Raw genomic sequence first — 17,644 nt, forward strand, 5'->3', positions numbered from 1 at the left:
GGTATGGCCACATGATACATATGGACAAGGACAGCTGCATAAAGAAGTGCCAATATCTAATTGTGGAACTTGTGGAAGAGGTAGACCCAGGAAGACGTGGACTAGGTGGTGAAACATGATTATTGGATGTTGAGTCTCACAGAGGCAATGACAAATGAATTCTGGTGAATTGCTGTACTTGAGAAGACATGTCAGGCTAGTGAAATCATGGTCCTAGCTACTGCTGGCAATGCATGAAAGGCACCCATGCTGTGCTAGTGACATGTAAAAGGCACTCATGTTGGTGACTTGTAAATGGCACCCATGCCAATGACACATAAAAGGCATGCATACTGGTGACATGTAAAAGGCACCCAGTACACTCTGTGGAGTGGGTTGGTGTTAGGAAGGGCATCCAACCATAGAAACCAAGCCAAAATCAGACAAGCACCTGGTGCAGCTCTCTGGTTTACCATCTCCAATCAAACTGTCTAACCCATACCAGCATAGAAAATGGACATCAAACGATGATGATGATGATGATGATTATGATGATATATAGATATATATATAGTTGCATGTGGTAAGAAGCATGCTTCCCAACCACATGCTTCTAGGTTCAGTCCAATTGCTTGGCACTTTGAGCAAGTGTCTTCTACTATAGCCTGAGGCTGACCAAAGCCTTGTGGGTGGATTTGGTAGATGTAAACTGAAAGAAACTTACATTATTTACATTTGATAGATATTTGTCCTCATCTTGTTTGTTGTTAACAAGTTTCGACTGATATACCCTTCAGCCTTCATCAGGTGTCTTGGGGAAACTTCGAACCTGGGTTCTCATTCCTGAGGTATTTTTTGATGCTATTATTATTATTATTATTATTGTTGTTGTTGTTGTTGTTGTTGAGATCACTGCTTGGAATTGAACTACAGAATCTTGGGGTTAGTAGCCCGTGCTCTTAGCCACTATGCCATATGTCCGTGGGCAATTATGGAGTGAATTTTAGGGCTTATAAATCTAATATTTTTCTATCCTTCCTTAATACTGGTTCCCATAGTGAGTGCCTTTTACATGTCACTGGCATGGGTGTCTTTTATATGTCACTAGCCACCAATAATAACTCACAGCTTCTGATCTTAACTAATTAGAAGTGTTATCATGTGTATGTTTTGTCTTGGTATAAAAGATGGGCTACAGCAAATATTCTGCCAATACCACAGATTTGCATGCCCTGATGCAGTACCAGGCAGTGGCTCTCATGGCTTCTGATCTTAACTGATTGGAAATGTTATCATGTACATTGTTTTGTTTTAGTGTAAAAGATAGGCTACAACAAATATTGTGCTCAATACCACGGATTTGCTTGTCAGTTGTTTGACCTTAACCAGTTGATCATGTCCCTTAATGGCTCATGATATGTGCACCTCTGATCATGAGCAGAAGTAGTGGGGGAGCATCATAGCCATATGTTGACAAAAATTCTTTGGGATTTGAAACATGGGTGTTTTGTTCATCATCCTTAAACAACCCTTATTCAGGGAACTTTTGAGCAGGATGAGAAATTCTAACTGGGTCTCACTTGCAAGGTCATGCGCTATTTATCTTGATATGAGATAACCATGTGCACATATAGTTTGTGATGCATGTGCCTGGTGTACTCTTATCAGATAGGTAATTATGATGGGTATATTGGGCTTCGTATATTTTACCTTGGTGTCACTTTGATGACATGCACTGCTCTCTCACTCAATACTACTACTACTACTACTAATAATAATAATCCTTTCTACTCGAGGTACAAGGCCTGAAATTTAGGGGAGTGGGATAGTCAATTACATCAACCCCTAACTGGTACTTGTTTTATCAACCCCAAAAGGATGAAAGGAAAAGTTGACCTCAGTGGAATTTGAACTCAGAATGTAAAGACAGACGAAATGCTGTAAAACATTTTCCCTGACATGCTAACGATTCTGCCAGCTCACCATCTTAATAATAATAATAATAATAATAATAATAATAATAATAATAATAATAATAATAATAATAATAATAATAATAATAATAATAATAATAATAATAATAATAATAATAATAATAATAATAATAATAATAATAATAATAATAATAATAATAATAACAATAATAATAATAATAATAATAATAATAATAATAATGCTTTCTATTATAAGCAAAAAGCCTGAAATTTTGTGGGAGGGCGCTAGTTGATTACACTGACCCCAGTGCTTAACTGGTACATGTTTCATCAACCCCAAAAGGAGGAAAGGCAAAGTTGACCTAAGTAGAATTTGAACTGAGAATGTGAAGATTGACAAAATGCCACTGAGTCTATCCAATGTGCTAACAATTCTGCCAGCTCAGTGAAGTGAAAAAATGAAAATGATAGATTTTTCTTGTAAATATCCTATCGAAATTTAGCAAACAAGTGAACTGAACAAGTGCTGGAAATGTAGCAACTCTGTTGACATAAACATTTTAATCTCCTAACAGTGTCACATATGATGGTTTCAAATTTTGGCATAAGGCCTGCAAGTTCAGAAGAGGGAGGCCAGGTGATAATATCAACCCCAGTGTGCTTAAGTGTTACTTATTTTATTGACCCCAAAAGTATGAAAGGTAAGAAGATTAACCTAAGGGGAATTTAAACTCAGAACATAAAGACAGATGAAACACCACTAAGCATTTTGCCCAGTGAGCTAACGATTCTGCCAGCTCACTACTTTTGTATCATATATAATAAAAATTTTATAGGTTATTCAGATATATAAAACCATTGGATCAGTATTATACAAAAAAAAAATCTTTATAACCTTATTTTTTTTTTAATACAATTGTATCATAGTAATGTATTGTAGCAATTAAAAACAAACCTCAGTTACACCATTGTTGTCGCCACCACCACCGTCTTTGTTGTCATTGTAGTCATTGTCATCATAGTCAATGTTGTTGTTATTTAATATCTGTTTTCTATGCTGGCATGGGTTGATTGTTTCGAAACACTATATATTTACTAGGTGTCAAAGTATTTTATTGTATGTTTACCACATAATTACTGATACTCTATTTCACTGTAGAGTATTGAAATACTGTTTCCTAATAATATATATTATAATCACAAAATAATAATAAAGTATGAGAATGAACACATTAGTGTTTATGGGAGTTTTAATGGGTATAGTGATGCTACTATGATGTCTTAGTCCTAGTACACAATTCCAAGTGAAATCTCTTGTAAAACATGAGCAACTAAGAAAAATTTTTTTACGGTCCCGGGTTCAGTCCCACTGCGAGGCATCTTGGGCAAGTGTCTTCTACTATAGCCTCGGGCCGACCAAAGCCTTGTGAGTGGATTTGGTAGACGGAAACTGAAAGAAGCCCGTCGTATATATGTATATATATATATATGTATGTGTGTGTGTGTGTTTGTATGTGTGTGTTTGTCCCCCCAACATCGCTTGACAACCGATGCTGGTGTGTTTATGTCCCCGTAACTTAGCGGTTCGGCAAAAGAGAACGATAGAATAAGTACTAGGCTTCTAAAGAATAAGTCCTGGGGTCGATTTGCTCGACTAAAAGGCGGTGCTCCAGCATGGCCACAGTCAAAAGACTGAAACAAGTAAAAGAGTAAAAAAAAAAAGAGTATTTGTTATGTCTTTTTGATTGGTATTTAAAAGACATAACAAATGTAAAAAAAAAATCCTTCAAAGAAATTTTTCTTAGTTGCTCATGTTTTACAAGAGATTTCACATTTTTAATAAGAGCTGTAATAACATCATCACCATCTGGTCATTACGTTATCGTTGTTGACATTGTTGTCGTCACCATCATCAAGTCATTATTTTTCATTAAGAACTATAATGGCAGTATCACTTGAGAACTACACTATCTAGCCAATGAGGGAACTATTGTATGGTCACTCGATCTAGAAATTACAGCCAAATCTCCTCCAAATGACTGCTTACCACCATAAAAAACAGTGGGGGGGGGAAATATACATTGGGTAATATAGTTCTAGATACCCTGTATCTGAAAATAAGACAGGATTGTCATGACTGGAATGCTTTTTGTCATAGGTCTACTTGATTGGGGCTGAACAGCAATAAGCATCTAATGATTTAGGAATAAGTCAACCTTAGATAAATGGGTGACATTAGTGTAATTGTTGTCTGATTTGGATTGCTTTTTGGAGAACAGTAAGGAAGGATTGCAGTTTTTGAAAGGAAGAATTGGATCAAACATTTAGTAAGATCTCTTGAAAGAAGTTGAGGAAAAGTGAACCTGTAAGTTTTTTATTCTCCATTATTTTACCTAGGTTTACAAATAGTCTGTCTGTGAGATTATATCAAACATTGCTACCATTTGATGTGCTGTACTTGTCTGTTAACCAAGTCCATCATGATAATCACTTTGTCTTTAGCTGTTCTTTCTTTTCCTTTTTCTTTCTGGTGTACATGGTAAAACATTTCTCATAGTAGATGGCTGCTGTCATCTTTTGATCTTCTTCAACAAAACTACTATCCTTGTGTTTTCTTGAAGGTGGATTGAATGAGAAATCCTGCTCTCTTGTACATTTTATAAAAAGTGATTAGAATATCTAGTGTACTTATATTGTGCTGCGTCTGAAGTTTGTCAATATTTTGTAAATTATCTGTTTTATTTATCAAGTTACAACAAACGCAACCTAGCATTCAAAGTAGAGACCATCATGTAGCACCTTTCTGCCAGTTCTTTGATACCATGCTGATACCATTTCTTGTCCTTCAAAGGGAAGAACTCCATCACTGAAGCTTTCAATTCCTCTTCATTTATGGTATGTTGCAAGTTCAGGAAATTAACTATGGACGCTAGGCTGCTTTTGTCATAACTTGACAAACCAGTGACCAAAATATTGCAAAACTTTTGACTCAACACAATCACTGTCCACTCCAAATTTTTGACTCACCACAATAGTTTTTGCCCTCTGGTTTTGCATGTAATATTTCCTGTTAGTATGTTCCTAAGCAAGAGTCACAGCATTAACATTTCAGTTCAGTTTCTGGCCAATAATACACTTGCATAGGACATTGACATTAAATGATTATGATGGTGACAATGATAATGATGATGTACCATGATTAATACAGTACTTTAAAGTTGCATTACATCTTAATGTAATGTTTTAAGACCATGTTCCTTGATTATATCAATCCATTTAACATTCCAAAACACAAACTAACAAGAAACCCTCTACATGGTCATGCAATCTGCCAGAAATAGCTGTTAAATCTCCAATAAACCACCCTTTGTTGTCTTAAAAGTTACGACTTATTGGATAATGTAGTGCTCTCATTCTGGTAATTCTATATGAGCAAAAGATTGGATGGTCTGAATGAATTGATCCTTGTACTTATTTTCTTAAGCCCAGTACTTATTATATTGATCTCTATCACCAAAACACTAAGTTACAGGGACGTAACCATACCAACACCAGTTGTCAAGAGATGGTAGGGAAATGACATACACACATGAAATATATATATGTATATATATATCTTATTATTATTATTATCATAAATTGATGATGATATATACAATGGGCTTCTTTCAGTTTTTGTCTACCAAATCCACTTACAAGATTGTGGTTGGCCTGAGATTATAATAGAAGACATTTGCCCAAGGTACCACACAGTGAGACTGAACCCGAAACCATGTGGTTGGGAAACAAACTTCTTACCACACAGCCACACCTGTGCCTAATCATCCCGAATATTTCTCTTAATTTATACAACTTTTTCTTTATTATTCAAACATTGATTAATGTTTTATGACCCTTATTAAAAAGGTTGTTGCCGATATTATATTATAGCTTACAACCAGTATATGAAGCAGCATGGTGGATCAATAGTCAACATCATTGCTGATATGTGGAAGGGTTTTCCTATGATGAGGTAAGTTATTATTTATGGACATTGAGTATAAATGATCTGAAGAGGATGAACAGAAATAAGGAGAATGTAATCTGTTGGATGTGTGTGGTGTTTGGTTGTATGAAACACAGGTTGATGTGTTGGATGCCTGTAATGTTAGTCTGTATGAGAGACAAAGCACAAGTGATCTGGTGTATATGATTGTAATGCTGAGAATCTGAGCTCAAGTAATCTGTTGGGTATTTATAATGTTAACCTGTGTAACAAACTGAGCTGTTTGTAGTAGTAGTTGTATTAGAAATAATAATTCTTCCTACTATAGATGCACCTGAAATTTTGTCAGTTGGGCAGTTACTTTGACCCCAGTGCTAAACTGGTACTTATTTTATAGATCCTGAAAGGATGAAAGGCAAAGTTTATCACAGTGGGATTTGAATTTAGAACATAGAAAGCTGGTAGAAATGCCACAAAGCATTTCATTTGATGCAATAATGAATCTGCCAACTTACCACCTAAGCAATAACAATTCTTTATAATTTTGGCACAAGTTTGGTAATTTTGAGAGAAGTAGGTCAGCTATATAGATCTCAGTACTTGACTGTTTTATTATATTAACTCCAAAAGGATGAATGACAAAGTTAACTTTGGTAGGATTTGAACTCAAAATGTAAGATCCAGAAAAAATGCCACTAAACATTTTGTCTGCACAGTAATGGATGTGCTAGCTCACACCCTGTTGTTGTTGTTATAATAACAACAACAATAATAATAATGAGCAAACTCCAGAAGGAGACGTGGTATGAGCAAACTCCAGAAGGAGACATGGTATAAGCAAACTCCAGAGGGAGTCACCGAAAATGAGAATTGCAAAATCCTGCGGGATGCAATGATCCAGTGCGATCATACACTAGATAAAACACAAGACAGAGAAGTCAGTGGTGAAAGAGCCATAAAGAGGAAAGTGTGCATAGTCAGAAATAGGGTTGTTAAATTTCAAGAAACATGGAATTTTTGAAGGAGAGGCTGAGCACAAATGGTCTATTAGATGCTTTTAAAGTTAGTCTATATGAGAGACTGAGCATAAATGGTCTATTAGATGCTTGTAAAGTTAGTCTATATGAGAGACTGAGCATAAATGGTCTTTTGGTTGGATGTCTATAATATGAATATGAATGAGAAGCTAAGCACAAATGATGTGTTTGATATCTGTAATGTTGGCCTTCATGACACATCTGACCTTAAGCGATATGTTGGATATCAGTGATGTCTGTATGACAGATTGAATGTAAGTTATCTGTTTATTGTCATTGTGAGAGACTAAATACAAGGTATCTGTTAGATGTCTTTGACATTAGTCTGTATGATAGTCTGAACATATGTAAGAGAGGAGCTGAGAGCTGAGAGAAAGAGTATTGCTTGAAGTGGTATAGTTGAAATAACTGTGATGGTATGGCTAGTTTGGCTATGTGATAAGAATGGATGGAGAATGCTGTGTGAAAAAGCGTTGTGTATTGATTGTGGAAGAGCAAGACTGCAGAAGGAAATGATGAGGTTAAATTGTACAATGCCTGGCCTCAAAGAAGAAATGGTGTAAGAGTGATATTTTTGATAATGTGCTGCAGTGCAGCAGATCTATCCAACCCATGCCATTAAGGAAAAATTAATGCTAAAATGTTGATAATAATGATGATAATGATGATGAAAATGGTGGTGGTGGCGAGAATGATAGTGATAGTGGATGATCAAAATAAAGCAGTTACTATATTTACTTGTGTATAAGTCTCACTATTTTATACTTGATTTTAACTTAAAAGAATTGGGATATACACATGACAGAGCTAAAACTGTGGAGGGAAAAAACTTAACTGTAAATTTAGGGATGTGACTTATACAGGAGTGCAACTTGTATACAAGAAGATAACTTTGTTAAATGAATCTTAACCAAGCTTTAATTTTCTCTTTGTTTGTAGCCACACTGGTGCTGCTCGAGCTGGTGTTGATAATCTGACTAAATCTTTATCAGTTGAATGGGCTGAGAGTGGTGTTCGTGTCAATGCTGTAGCACCTGTAAGTTATTTGTTGTTATTGAAGTTGTCATTATTGCTGTTATTAGTATGTTAATTGTGTTACCTCACTTCCCCCTAAAAACTATTGCTCCTTCCAACATGCCCAGCTCCCACTTTTGAGTGTTACTGCCCACATGAAGAACCTCAGCCTTATGGGGAAAGGATTATATCATTTTTTTTTTCTTTCCTGAATTTTCCATCTTTTATGTCACCAAATATATGATGTGTCAAAGGGACTCAATATTCTCTTTGTACCAAACATTACCGCATGATTCAGCAGCTTTCACACTTAATATTAACCAAGCAACCATAAACAACATACAGCTATTTGCATGACTGCACTTTTTATTTCCTATCAAAGGAACCTTCTCTGACATTTGTTCTCATTTTAAGTTTTGGCCTACAGTTGCTTCTTCTGTCACTCCATCTTCTATTCACATTCATTAATTCTGCTTGACTAGTTCATCTCATTTATCACTCAGCATTAAACCTACAAAAATTTACTCAAAATATTCAGCTTTAACTCAAATCAGCAAAATTATTCTGGTCCTTCATGTTTTTACGTGGGATATTCTCATTCTAGTTACAAGTACCAGCTTTTCTTTTGTGATAATAAAAATACAAAATCAAAAAAGGAAACATATTTTAACTTATATTTTATGTTTATGTGACATCATTTAAACAATGACTTCTTCAAATATAAATTTGAAAGTTGAGATAACAGAGAGAAGTTACAACTACATGAAATCATCAGGCAGTTTAAATGCATAAGTCTCTGATATCCAAGTGGCTAAAAAGTATCAACAGAAGGATAACTAGGAGTCATGACCTGGATTTGGCACAGCCCCCTTAGAGTGTAAGAAGTTAAGGGCTGAAACACTTGCCTCACTAGGGTCTCTTCCCTGAAAACCATCTGCTGTTCAGCTCTCCCGAGTGTTTTCTACCACCATAGAGCTTATCTAGTTTCAAAATTCATTCACTGTATAGATATTAATATATAATTTTTAATTGCAAATTATTAAAAACTTCAACAAATCTCCCATTCCACTGGCCAATACTAGTTGTGTGGTAAGTAGCTTGCTTACTAACCACATGTTTCTGGGTTCAGTCCCACTGTGTGGCACCTTGGGCAAGTGTCTTCTACGATAGCCTTGGGCTAACCAAAGCCTTGTGAGTGGATTTGGTAGACGGAAACTGAAAGAAGCCCATCGTATATATATATATGTGTTTTTGTGTCTGTGTTTGCCCCTCCCCCCAACATCGCTTGACAACCGATGCTGGTGTGTTTGCGTCCCCGTAACTTAGCGGTTCAGCAAAAGTGACCGATAGAGTAAGTACTAGGCTTACAAAGAATAAGTCCTGGGGTCAATTTCCTTGACTAAAGGTGGTGCTCCAGCATGGCTGCAGTCAAATGACTGAAACAAGTAAAAGAGTATATAATGGGTCACCATTTTATAATGTAAGGAAGATTTTTATGATACTTTTGGAGTATCTTCTTCTTCTATTATAATTATTCTGTTGATTCAAGAAGCTAGAAATACAAAAAATGAAGTTCTCAGGCAGAGTAAATTCAATAACCGTTTATTCACAGGTACTTCATACAAGGAGTTTGCTTTCAGTAGCCATCTTCACAGCAGTGCATAGTTAGCCTTCTCTCCCATACACGTGAGGTTCAATAACCTCTGGAGACAATGCATGTGGTATCACAGAGGGACAAAAGTCTGCTGTGAGCTCCTGGCTTCGAAGTGTCTTCTTGGCATCAGCATGAGAAGAATGAGAGGGAAAATGTTGTTGTCTTTTTTTTTAAATAATGGTTGCAGGTGAGATCTCGCTGTTTCAAAATGGTTCTAGCTTCTTTGTGCCTGGGTACACATACATAATTCTGAAGCAATGAAAGTACTTTTATGTTGTTTGTCAAGCAGCTAGAAATAGTTGTCAAATTTCCCTTAAATCACCCTCTACTGTCTTAAAAGTGAAAATTAGATTCCACTTAGTAGTCTTAGATTCCAATATAAAGTCAGTATGACATGGTTGGTATGTCTTTGATCACAGGTTTGTTCTGTCAAAGTTGATCTAGAGCTAAACAATAACAATAGCAATGATGCATAAATGTTTCATGCTGCTTTTCTGATAAAAAAGAAGGCATATACATATGTAAACAATTATTTAAATAACACAACATACATGAGATATAGAATGTGATAGTTAACAATCTTCATTGCACAAAATATTTTAGTTATTCATGTGAAAATTTTTCGTGGTTTATCAAAGACAGATTAAGTAGAAAAAGTGAAAACCCCTTACCACAAAACTGTCAGTTCTGTGTAGCTCCTGAAGTTGTTCTGTTTAGGAGGTTAGAAGCTTTGGTAGAGCAATTTGGTGGGAAAATTCACAAAACTTACTTTCAAGTCATAAAAAATATCTTTCACGCTTATGTGGTTATACACAAGCTGATCCGATTGGTCAAACCATGTTCACATAGGCGTTAATGCATTTTATGGCGACGCAGTCAATTTCTCATAGCTAGTCTTTTCTTTTTAAGACAGTATAGTTAGGCCATGGTCCTAAACTGGAGATCTGAGCAAGATGGTTTGAAATTCAAGAGAAGCCTCATTACAAACTAAACCTTTGAAGGCACTGCTCCAGCATGACCATAGTCCAATGAATGAAACCAGTAAAAGGATACAAGAATAAATAAGATTAAAAAAAACAATATTTGTTTATAAAGTTTGTTATCTAAAACTTAAATCATTTAATTAAGTGAAAGAAATATGTCAATTAATGCAGTTAATTAATCTAAAATAACTTCCGATTATCATGCACACACATACATAATAACTCAAATAACTTAATAAGGAGAAGCTTTATAAATAGATATTCGGTAATGCATTATAAATAACAACCAAGCAATATCAGAATAAATATTCAAAAAAGAGGAAGGAAAAACTTCCTGTTGATATTTCTTTTTTATGAAAGGCGGCAAGCTGGTAAAATCATTACCACACCAAGCAAAATACTTAGCAGCATTTTTTCAATCTTTATGTTCTGAGTTCAAGTGCTGCCAGGGTTAACTTTGCCTTTCATTTTTCCAGAGTCAATAAATTAAGTACCAATTAAGCACTTAGGTCAATGTAACTGATTTAGCCCCCCACCCCCACCCCCAAAAAACTGCTGGCCTTGTACCAAAATTTGAAACTGATACTTCTTTTATGAGCAAAACAACATTTTATTGTTTCTGTTTTTATTTGAAACACACACACACACACACACACACACACACACACACACACATCCATACATTTAATGTTCATAGCATGATTTGGATGGAGACTTAATTGGACCAGCAATTTCAGACATATGGTGCATATGTACATACACACACACACACACACACGCATACATTGGCTTTAAGGGTATTGCGAAAGGCCTGGTAGGAGGCCAAACCTTCCAAGTTCTTTTTACAGGACTTAGAAAAACTGAAGGACTGCTGCAATAAGTGTGTGAATCCGAGAGGAATATGTTGAATAAAATCATAATAATTAACTGATCCTCCTGTATTTTCTTTTACCCAAAGCCAGGAACTTTTCAGCCCTCCCCTCCCTGCCAAGTATATAGGGGTCATCCCATAAATAATGTGGTTTTTTCAATTACATGAACTAAAAGTTAGAGGGGGCCAGAATAAACTACCTGCATCAACTTGCTATAAAAGCAGACAGTAATTTTACCTTGCACTTGTTCTTAGTGCATGTTTTGAAGAGTGCAGTTTGGTTTTAACAGCTATTTTTTCAAAGCTATAATGGAAAGACAAAGGAGCATATTCGGCATGTTTTTTTTATGAGTTCAATAAAAGCAACAACGCAATGGAAGGTGCGAGGAATATTAATGCAGTATATGGGGATCGGACAATAAGTGTAAACCAGTGTTAACGGTGGTTCCAGAAATTCCAAGCCAGAAACTACAGCCTAGAAGACGAGTCTCATCCTGGAAGATCTGTAGAGCTCGACAAGGACATCCAGCAAACCCTGGTGGAACAAAATCCCATCGTAACTGTTGAGGAACTAGCAGAGAAGCTTGGATTTGGTCATTCAGCCATTCAACAGCTGTGTGCCATCGGAAAAGTCACAAAATTGGGTCAATGGGTTCCTCACAAACTTTCCAAGTCTAATCGTGTACAGAGAGTGAATGTGTACTTCTCTTTGTTGTCACATCTTATGAATGAACCTTTTTTTGGACCGAATAGTGACTGGTGATGAGAAATGGGTTCTCTATAAAAATGTCAAGCGTTGAAGACAGTGGGTAGAGAAAGGAAAAACACCAGCACCCCAGGTTTCCAACACATAAGGTGTTGTTATCTGTTTGGTGGGATATGAAATGTTTAGTTCACTTTGACATTTTAATCCCAGACCAAATAATAACAAAGATCTACTGCAAACAGCTTGAGCAGCTTAAGTCAGCACTAGAAAAAAAATGACTATCTTTGGTTTCAAGACGAAAAGTGTTCTTCCATTAGGATAATGCCCAGTCACAAACAGTGAGGATGACATTCCAAAAGCTGGAGCAGTTTGAATAGGAAATGGTGCCTCACCCACCATATTCACCGAGCATTGTCCTTTCTGATTATCATTTATTCCACAGTCATCAAAATCATTTGGATGGAGAAAATATAAATTCGGTAGACGAGGTCAGAACAGTACTGGAGGAGTATTTTTCATCATGGATAAGTGAATTTTGGAAGAGGGACCTTGCAAGTCTACCAGATAGATGGAAGAGCATTGTAGAAAATAAAGGAGAGTTTATTTTAAATTAAAAAGAACTTTGTTTATCTTAATTTTGAAAAATAAAAGAAGGGTAAAAAAACCCACATTATTTATGGGATGACCCAATATTATATATATATATATATATATATATATATATATAAGGGTCTCACACTGCATCATCAATGACTTATTTCAATGATACTTTCTAGCAATGACTTTGCTTGTTTATGAGAAGGCAGCTGTTATATGATATATATAAACAAAATTCTAACCACACGGCCACACCTGCACACACATATATGTGTGTGTATATATATATATATATATATATATATATATATATATATATATATATATATATATATATGTGTGTGTGTGTGTGTGTATATAATTTCTCATTACTCAAATAAGTTATCTCATAGAAACTCCCATCTATATAATTTTCTATCTCCTCTAATACCAGAGATGTGTGTGAGGGGGAGAGTGTATGGGTGTGAATATACGTACACACACACATACACGCACACACATCATTATCATTGTCCCTACCCCACCACCACCACCATCATTATTGTCATTGTCATCATCATTTGATGTTTATTTCCTATGCTGGAATGGAATGGCTATCCCACGATAGCAACCTTAGCATTAAAGGCAGACATAGAGACTGTTGTATAAATGCATATAAATGTACAAATACATGTGTGATTGTGTGTGTGTGTGTGTGTGTGTGTGTGTGTGTGTGTGTGTGTGTGTATTGATGTTTGCATTTATGTCAACTTTTAATAATAAACAATTTTACATTAATTTGAAGGATTACTAATACTTTTTGTAGAGTATATATTTATTATTCCTTTACAAGAATAGCGTCAACAGTGACTTTGAAGTAAAAATACAAACATATAAAGGCTTCCATGATATCTTATGCTTAACTGAATATGTGGATGATAGGCCTAATGCATCACCTTGGTTGACGCCTCTACCTTTGACTTTCAGTGGCTTTAGCAGAGTCCAATTTTTGGCAATATGATGGGGTGTTGAAAAGTTCCTGGCTTTATGGGTATCACAAAAGGCCTAGTTAGAGGCCCAGCCTTCTGAGTTCTTTTACAGGGCTTAGAAAAACTGAAGAACTGCTGCAATAAGTGTGTGAATCTGTGAGGGGAATATGTTGGAGTGAAATGATAAGTAGCACATCTGCCTATTTGGATAATATATTTGGTCCTACTTCAACACCCATCTTTTTGCTGAGGACCTCAACCTACAGGGATGTTCAGGTTGGGCATCAGTTATACTAATTTCATTGATTTGGAAGATCCTTCAAATGTCATGAGAGCTCTTCCGTTCTCATATATTACTAACTTTTATCTTTTACTTGCTTCAGTCATTAGACTGTGGCCATGGTGGGGGTACTGCCTTGAAGAATTTTTATTTGAATCAGTTGACCCCAGTCCTTATTTACTGTTAAGCTGGTACTTATTCTATCAGTCTTTTTTTTGCTGGACCACTAGGCTACAGGGATGTAAACACATGAAGACACCCCACCACACATACATATATATTCTTTTATTCTTTTCTTTGTTTCAGTCACCGCCTTCAGTCGAGCAAATCGACCCCAGGACTTATTCTTTATAAGCCTAGTACTTATTCTATCAGTCTCTTTTGCTGAACCCTAAGTTACAGGGATATAAACACACCAGCATCGGTTGTCAAAGGATGTTGCGGGGACAAACATAGACACACAAACATATACATACATATATGGAAATATAGCTGTCTGGGAGATATCTTATGGTAGTGGAATAGTATTTAACTGCTATTTCTAAATTTTGGTATGTGGTGAAGCAATTTCTGCTGAACCCTAATTATAATTATGCTTATAATTATTAAATTTTTGTATAAATTTACCGATAATGGTTCTTTTAACATACCAAACTACTTGGTAAAATGATTAATTATTAATTTTACCCTATTTCAGTATATATATATATATATATATATATATATATATATATGTGTGTGTGTGTGTGTGTGTGTGTGTATGTATATATATATATATATATATATATATATATATATTACGATAGTCTTCTTTCAGTTTCCGTCTACCAACTCCATTCACAAGGCTTTGGTCGGCCCAAGGCTATAGTAGAAGACACTTGCCCAAGGTGCCACACAGTGGGACTGAATCTGGTACTATGTGGTTGGTAAGCAAGCTACTTACCACACAGCCACTCCTGTGCCTATGTTAGTACTGTTAACTTGTTCTGTTAGTTCTACTGGCTGTTGAACTATTTGGACTTCTAATGTCTTGTTATTATTGTGTCTTCAATCCTCTATTTGGTATTTTTCTCTTTTTTTTTTGTAGCTGTTACCATTTTTAATGAATCATTTGGCTTTACTTGAAAACCATTACCATTATCATATTTAATGGCACAAAAGACACTCAGGCATATTGGATGCACTCAAATTTCCGTTACATTTAGCTCCCGTTAACTCAAGTCCGTTAACCCAAAAATTCATAAAGATCGGTAAACCTTTACAAGTTTCTACTGTTTTCAGATTGTCTTAGCATATTTACTATTCTACGAGTTAAGGCGGTGAGCTGGCAGAAACGTTAGCACACCGGGCAAAATGCTTAGCGGTATTTCGTCTGCCGCTATGTTCTGAGTTCAAATTCCGCCGAGGTTGACTTTGCCTTTTATTCTTTCGGGGTCGATTAAATAAGTACCAGTTACGCACTGGTGTTGATATAATCGACTTAATCCCTTTGTCTGTCCTTGTTTGTCCCCTTGTGGGCAGTAAAGAAATAAGAAGCTTGCTTCCCAGCCACATAGTTTTGGGTTCAGTCTCACTGCATGACACCTTTAGCAAATGTCTTCTACTACAGCCCCAGGCTTGTGAGTGGATTTGATAGATGGAAACTGAAAGAAGCCTGTCATGTAAATGTATATATCTACGTATGTGTGTTTGTGTTTGTCCCTCCACCACCGCTTGATAATCAGTGCTGGTGTGTTTACATCCCCATGATTTAGCAGTTCAGCAAAAGGGGCTGTCAGAATAAGTAGCAGGCTTTAAAAAATAAGTGCTGGGATCAATACATACAACTCAAAATCCTTCATGGTGGTACTCCAGCATGGCTGCAGTCTGGTGACTGAAATGAGGAAAAGGTAAAGGATAAAAGATCAGCCCTAAATATTCTCCCTTTTTAATATTCAAACTGGCCAGATCTGGCCTCTCATACCTACCCTACCTAAAGCATTATTCTAAAAATAAATAATCACTTCATTGAAATCTCAAAGCTACAAAGTAATGCATGACTAATTCGAATCAATGTGAATAAATAAGCATTACGTTTGACAGAGAAATCTGAATGTTGAATGGTTAAATGCTGTGAGGTCTTTCTGGAGTTGGCTTAAACTACACCTTAGGTCATGTTCACTACTTGAAATAAACAACATTATGAAACAGCTATGCTAGGCAAAAGTAATATGACAGGCTTCTTTCAATTTCTGTCTACCAAGTCCACTCACAAGGCTTTGGTCTACCTGAAGCTATCATAGAAGACACTTTCCCAAGTTGCCACACAGTAGGACTAAACCGGGAACCATGTGATTGGGAAGCAAGCTTCTTACCACACAGTCACGCCTGCACCTATGTAAAAGAAATATTAAGTATTTAACTGTTGACTGTATGAGACATTATTGCTGACATGGCTTTGCAGCTTCATGGTTTTAAGTTCTATCTCACTATGCAGAATCTTGATCTCTGTCTTCTACCATAGCCTCAAGTCAACCAAAGCTGTGTGAGTGATGTTTGGTTGATGAAAACAAAGTGGGGGCTTATTGAAGGGAATGTTTCCATTCTGGGATGGTTGGCTTAATCTGTTGCCTCCCTTAACAGCAATCCTGCTCCTTGGGTACCTTATGCTTACAAAGTTATTCCCTTTTAAGAACTGTATTGAATTGGCATTTGCCAATACAGACCATTGCACATTACTTCAGATTCTAGTGCTTCACTTGAAACAATGTAAGAAATTCATTATTGAACAGTGCCCGCAAACATATGCACATGTATAGACTGATTATCACAAACATACACATGCACATACATCAATACACCACCCTGCCCCACAAACACATACTCATTATCATGCATATACACACACATTCATATTGATTATCACATATACACTCATATATCTATGTATATATGTGCACTCACAGACAGCAACCTCTCTCTCCATGCATACTCATAAATTACCCACATATATATACTCATTATTACATTCTAGAACTTCTCTGTTAGAAATAACAGCTAAATCACTCACAAATTGTGTCCTACCATCTTATGAAATGAAAGAAACATTAAGCAATGTAATCATTAATGTACAAAAGTGGAGAAGGGGCATGGTTGGAGTGCCTTTGATGATAAATCTGCTCAGTCATGGCTGAATTGATGTTAAACAACAATTTTTAACCTTTACTCTTTATCCTTCAGCTCAATCAATACTTTCATTTGTGAAGATATTTTCTGTTGTTTCCATGCATGTGCTCAACTCAATTTTTTCTCAGGTTTACAAAGTTACATTGCTTTTTAGATATATTAAGAAAAACAAAACCATAGTAATATTTTGATTCTTTTTATTTTTTACTGTATTTAGGGAATAATTTATTCCAAGACTGCTGCTGCTAACTATGGTAATACTGATGTATTCACTATGTGCAGACCCTTAATCCCAGCCAAAAGACTTGGTCAACCTGAAGAGGTAAGTCAAAATTAATAAGTTTTGTTAATCAGATGTGTGTCATTATATATCTAGACACCTAGATGTTGTATGATATTCCAAGTGTTGGCAATTTCAACTCTTAAAATATCAGATAATATCCATATATCTAAAATATGCATAGTATTTAA

General features: G+C 35.8%; 1 protein-coding gene across 4 annotated transcripts in view; it reads left to right on the top strand.

Moving 5' to 3' along the window:
• LOC106868726 (peroxisomal trans-2-enoyl-CoA reductase) overlaps nt 1-17,644 on the top strand; it is a 55,775-nt gene that overhangs the window by 29,638 nt on the left and 8,493 nt on the right. For all 4 annotated transcript variants that reach the window (XM_014914122.3, XM_089359660.1, XM_014914123.3 and 1 more), the window contains 3 exons: nt 5,844-5,925; nt 7,875-7,971; nt 17,391-17,495. In XM_014914122.3, coding sequence (XP_014769608.1) covers nt 5,844-5,925; nt 7,875-7,971; nt 17,391-17,495 — 284 coding nt within the window. The remainder of the gene's footprint in view (nt 1-5,843; nt 5,926-7,874; nt 7,972-17,390; nt 17,496-17,644) is intronic.

This window comes from Octopus bimaculoides, chromosome 1 (assembly GCF_046866305.1).
Source record: "Octopus bimaculoides isolate indiv1 chromosome 1, ASM4686630v1, whole genome shotgun sequence".
Classification (NCBI taxonomy): Eukaryota; Metazoa; Mollusca; class Cephalopoda; order Octopoda; family Octopodidae; genus Octopus; species Octopus bimaculoides.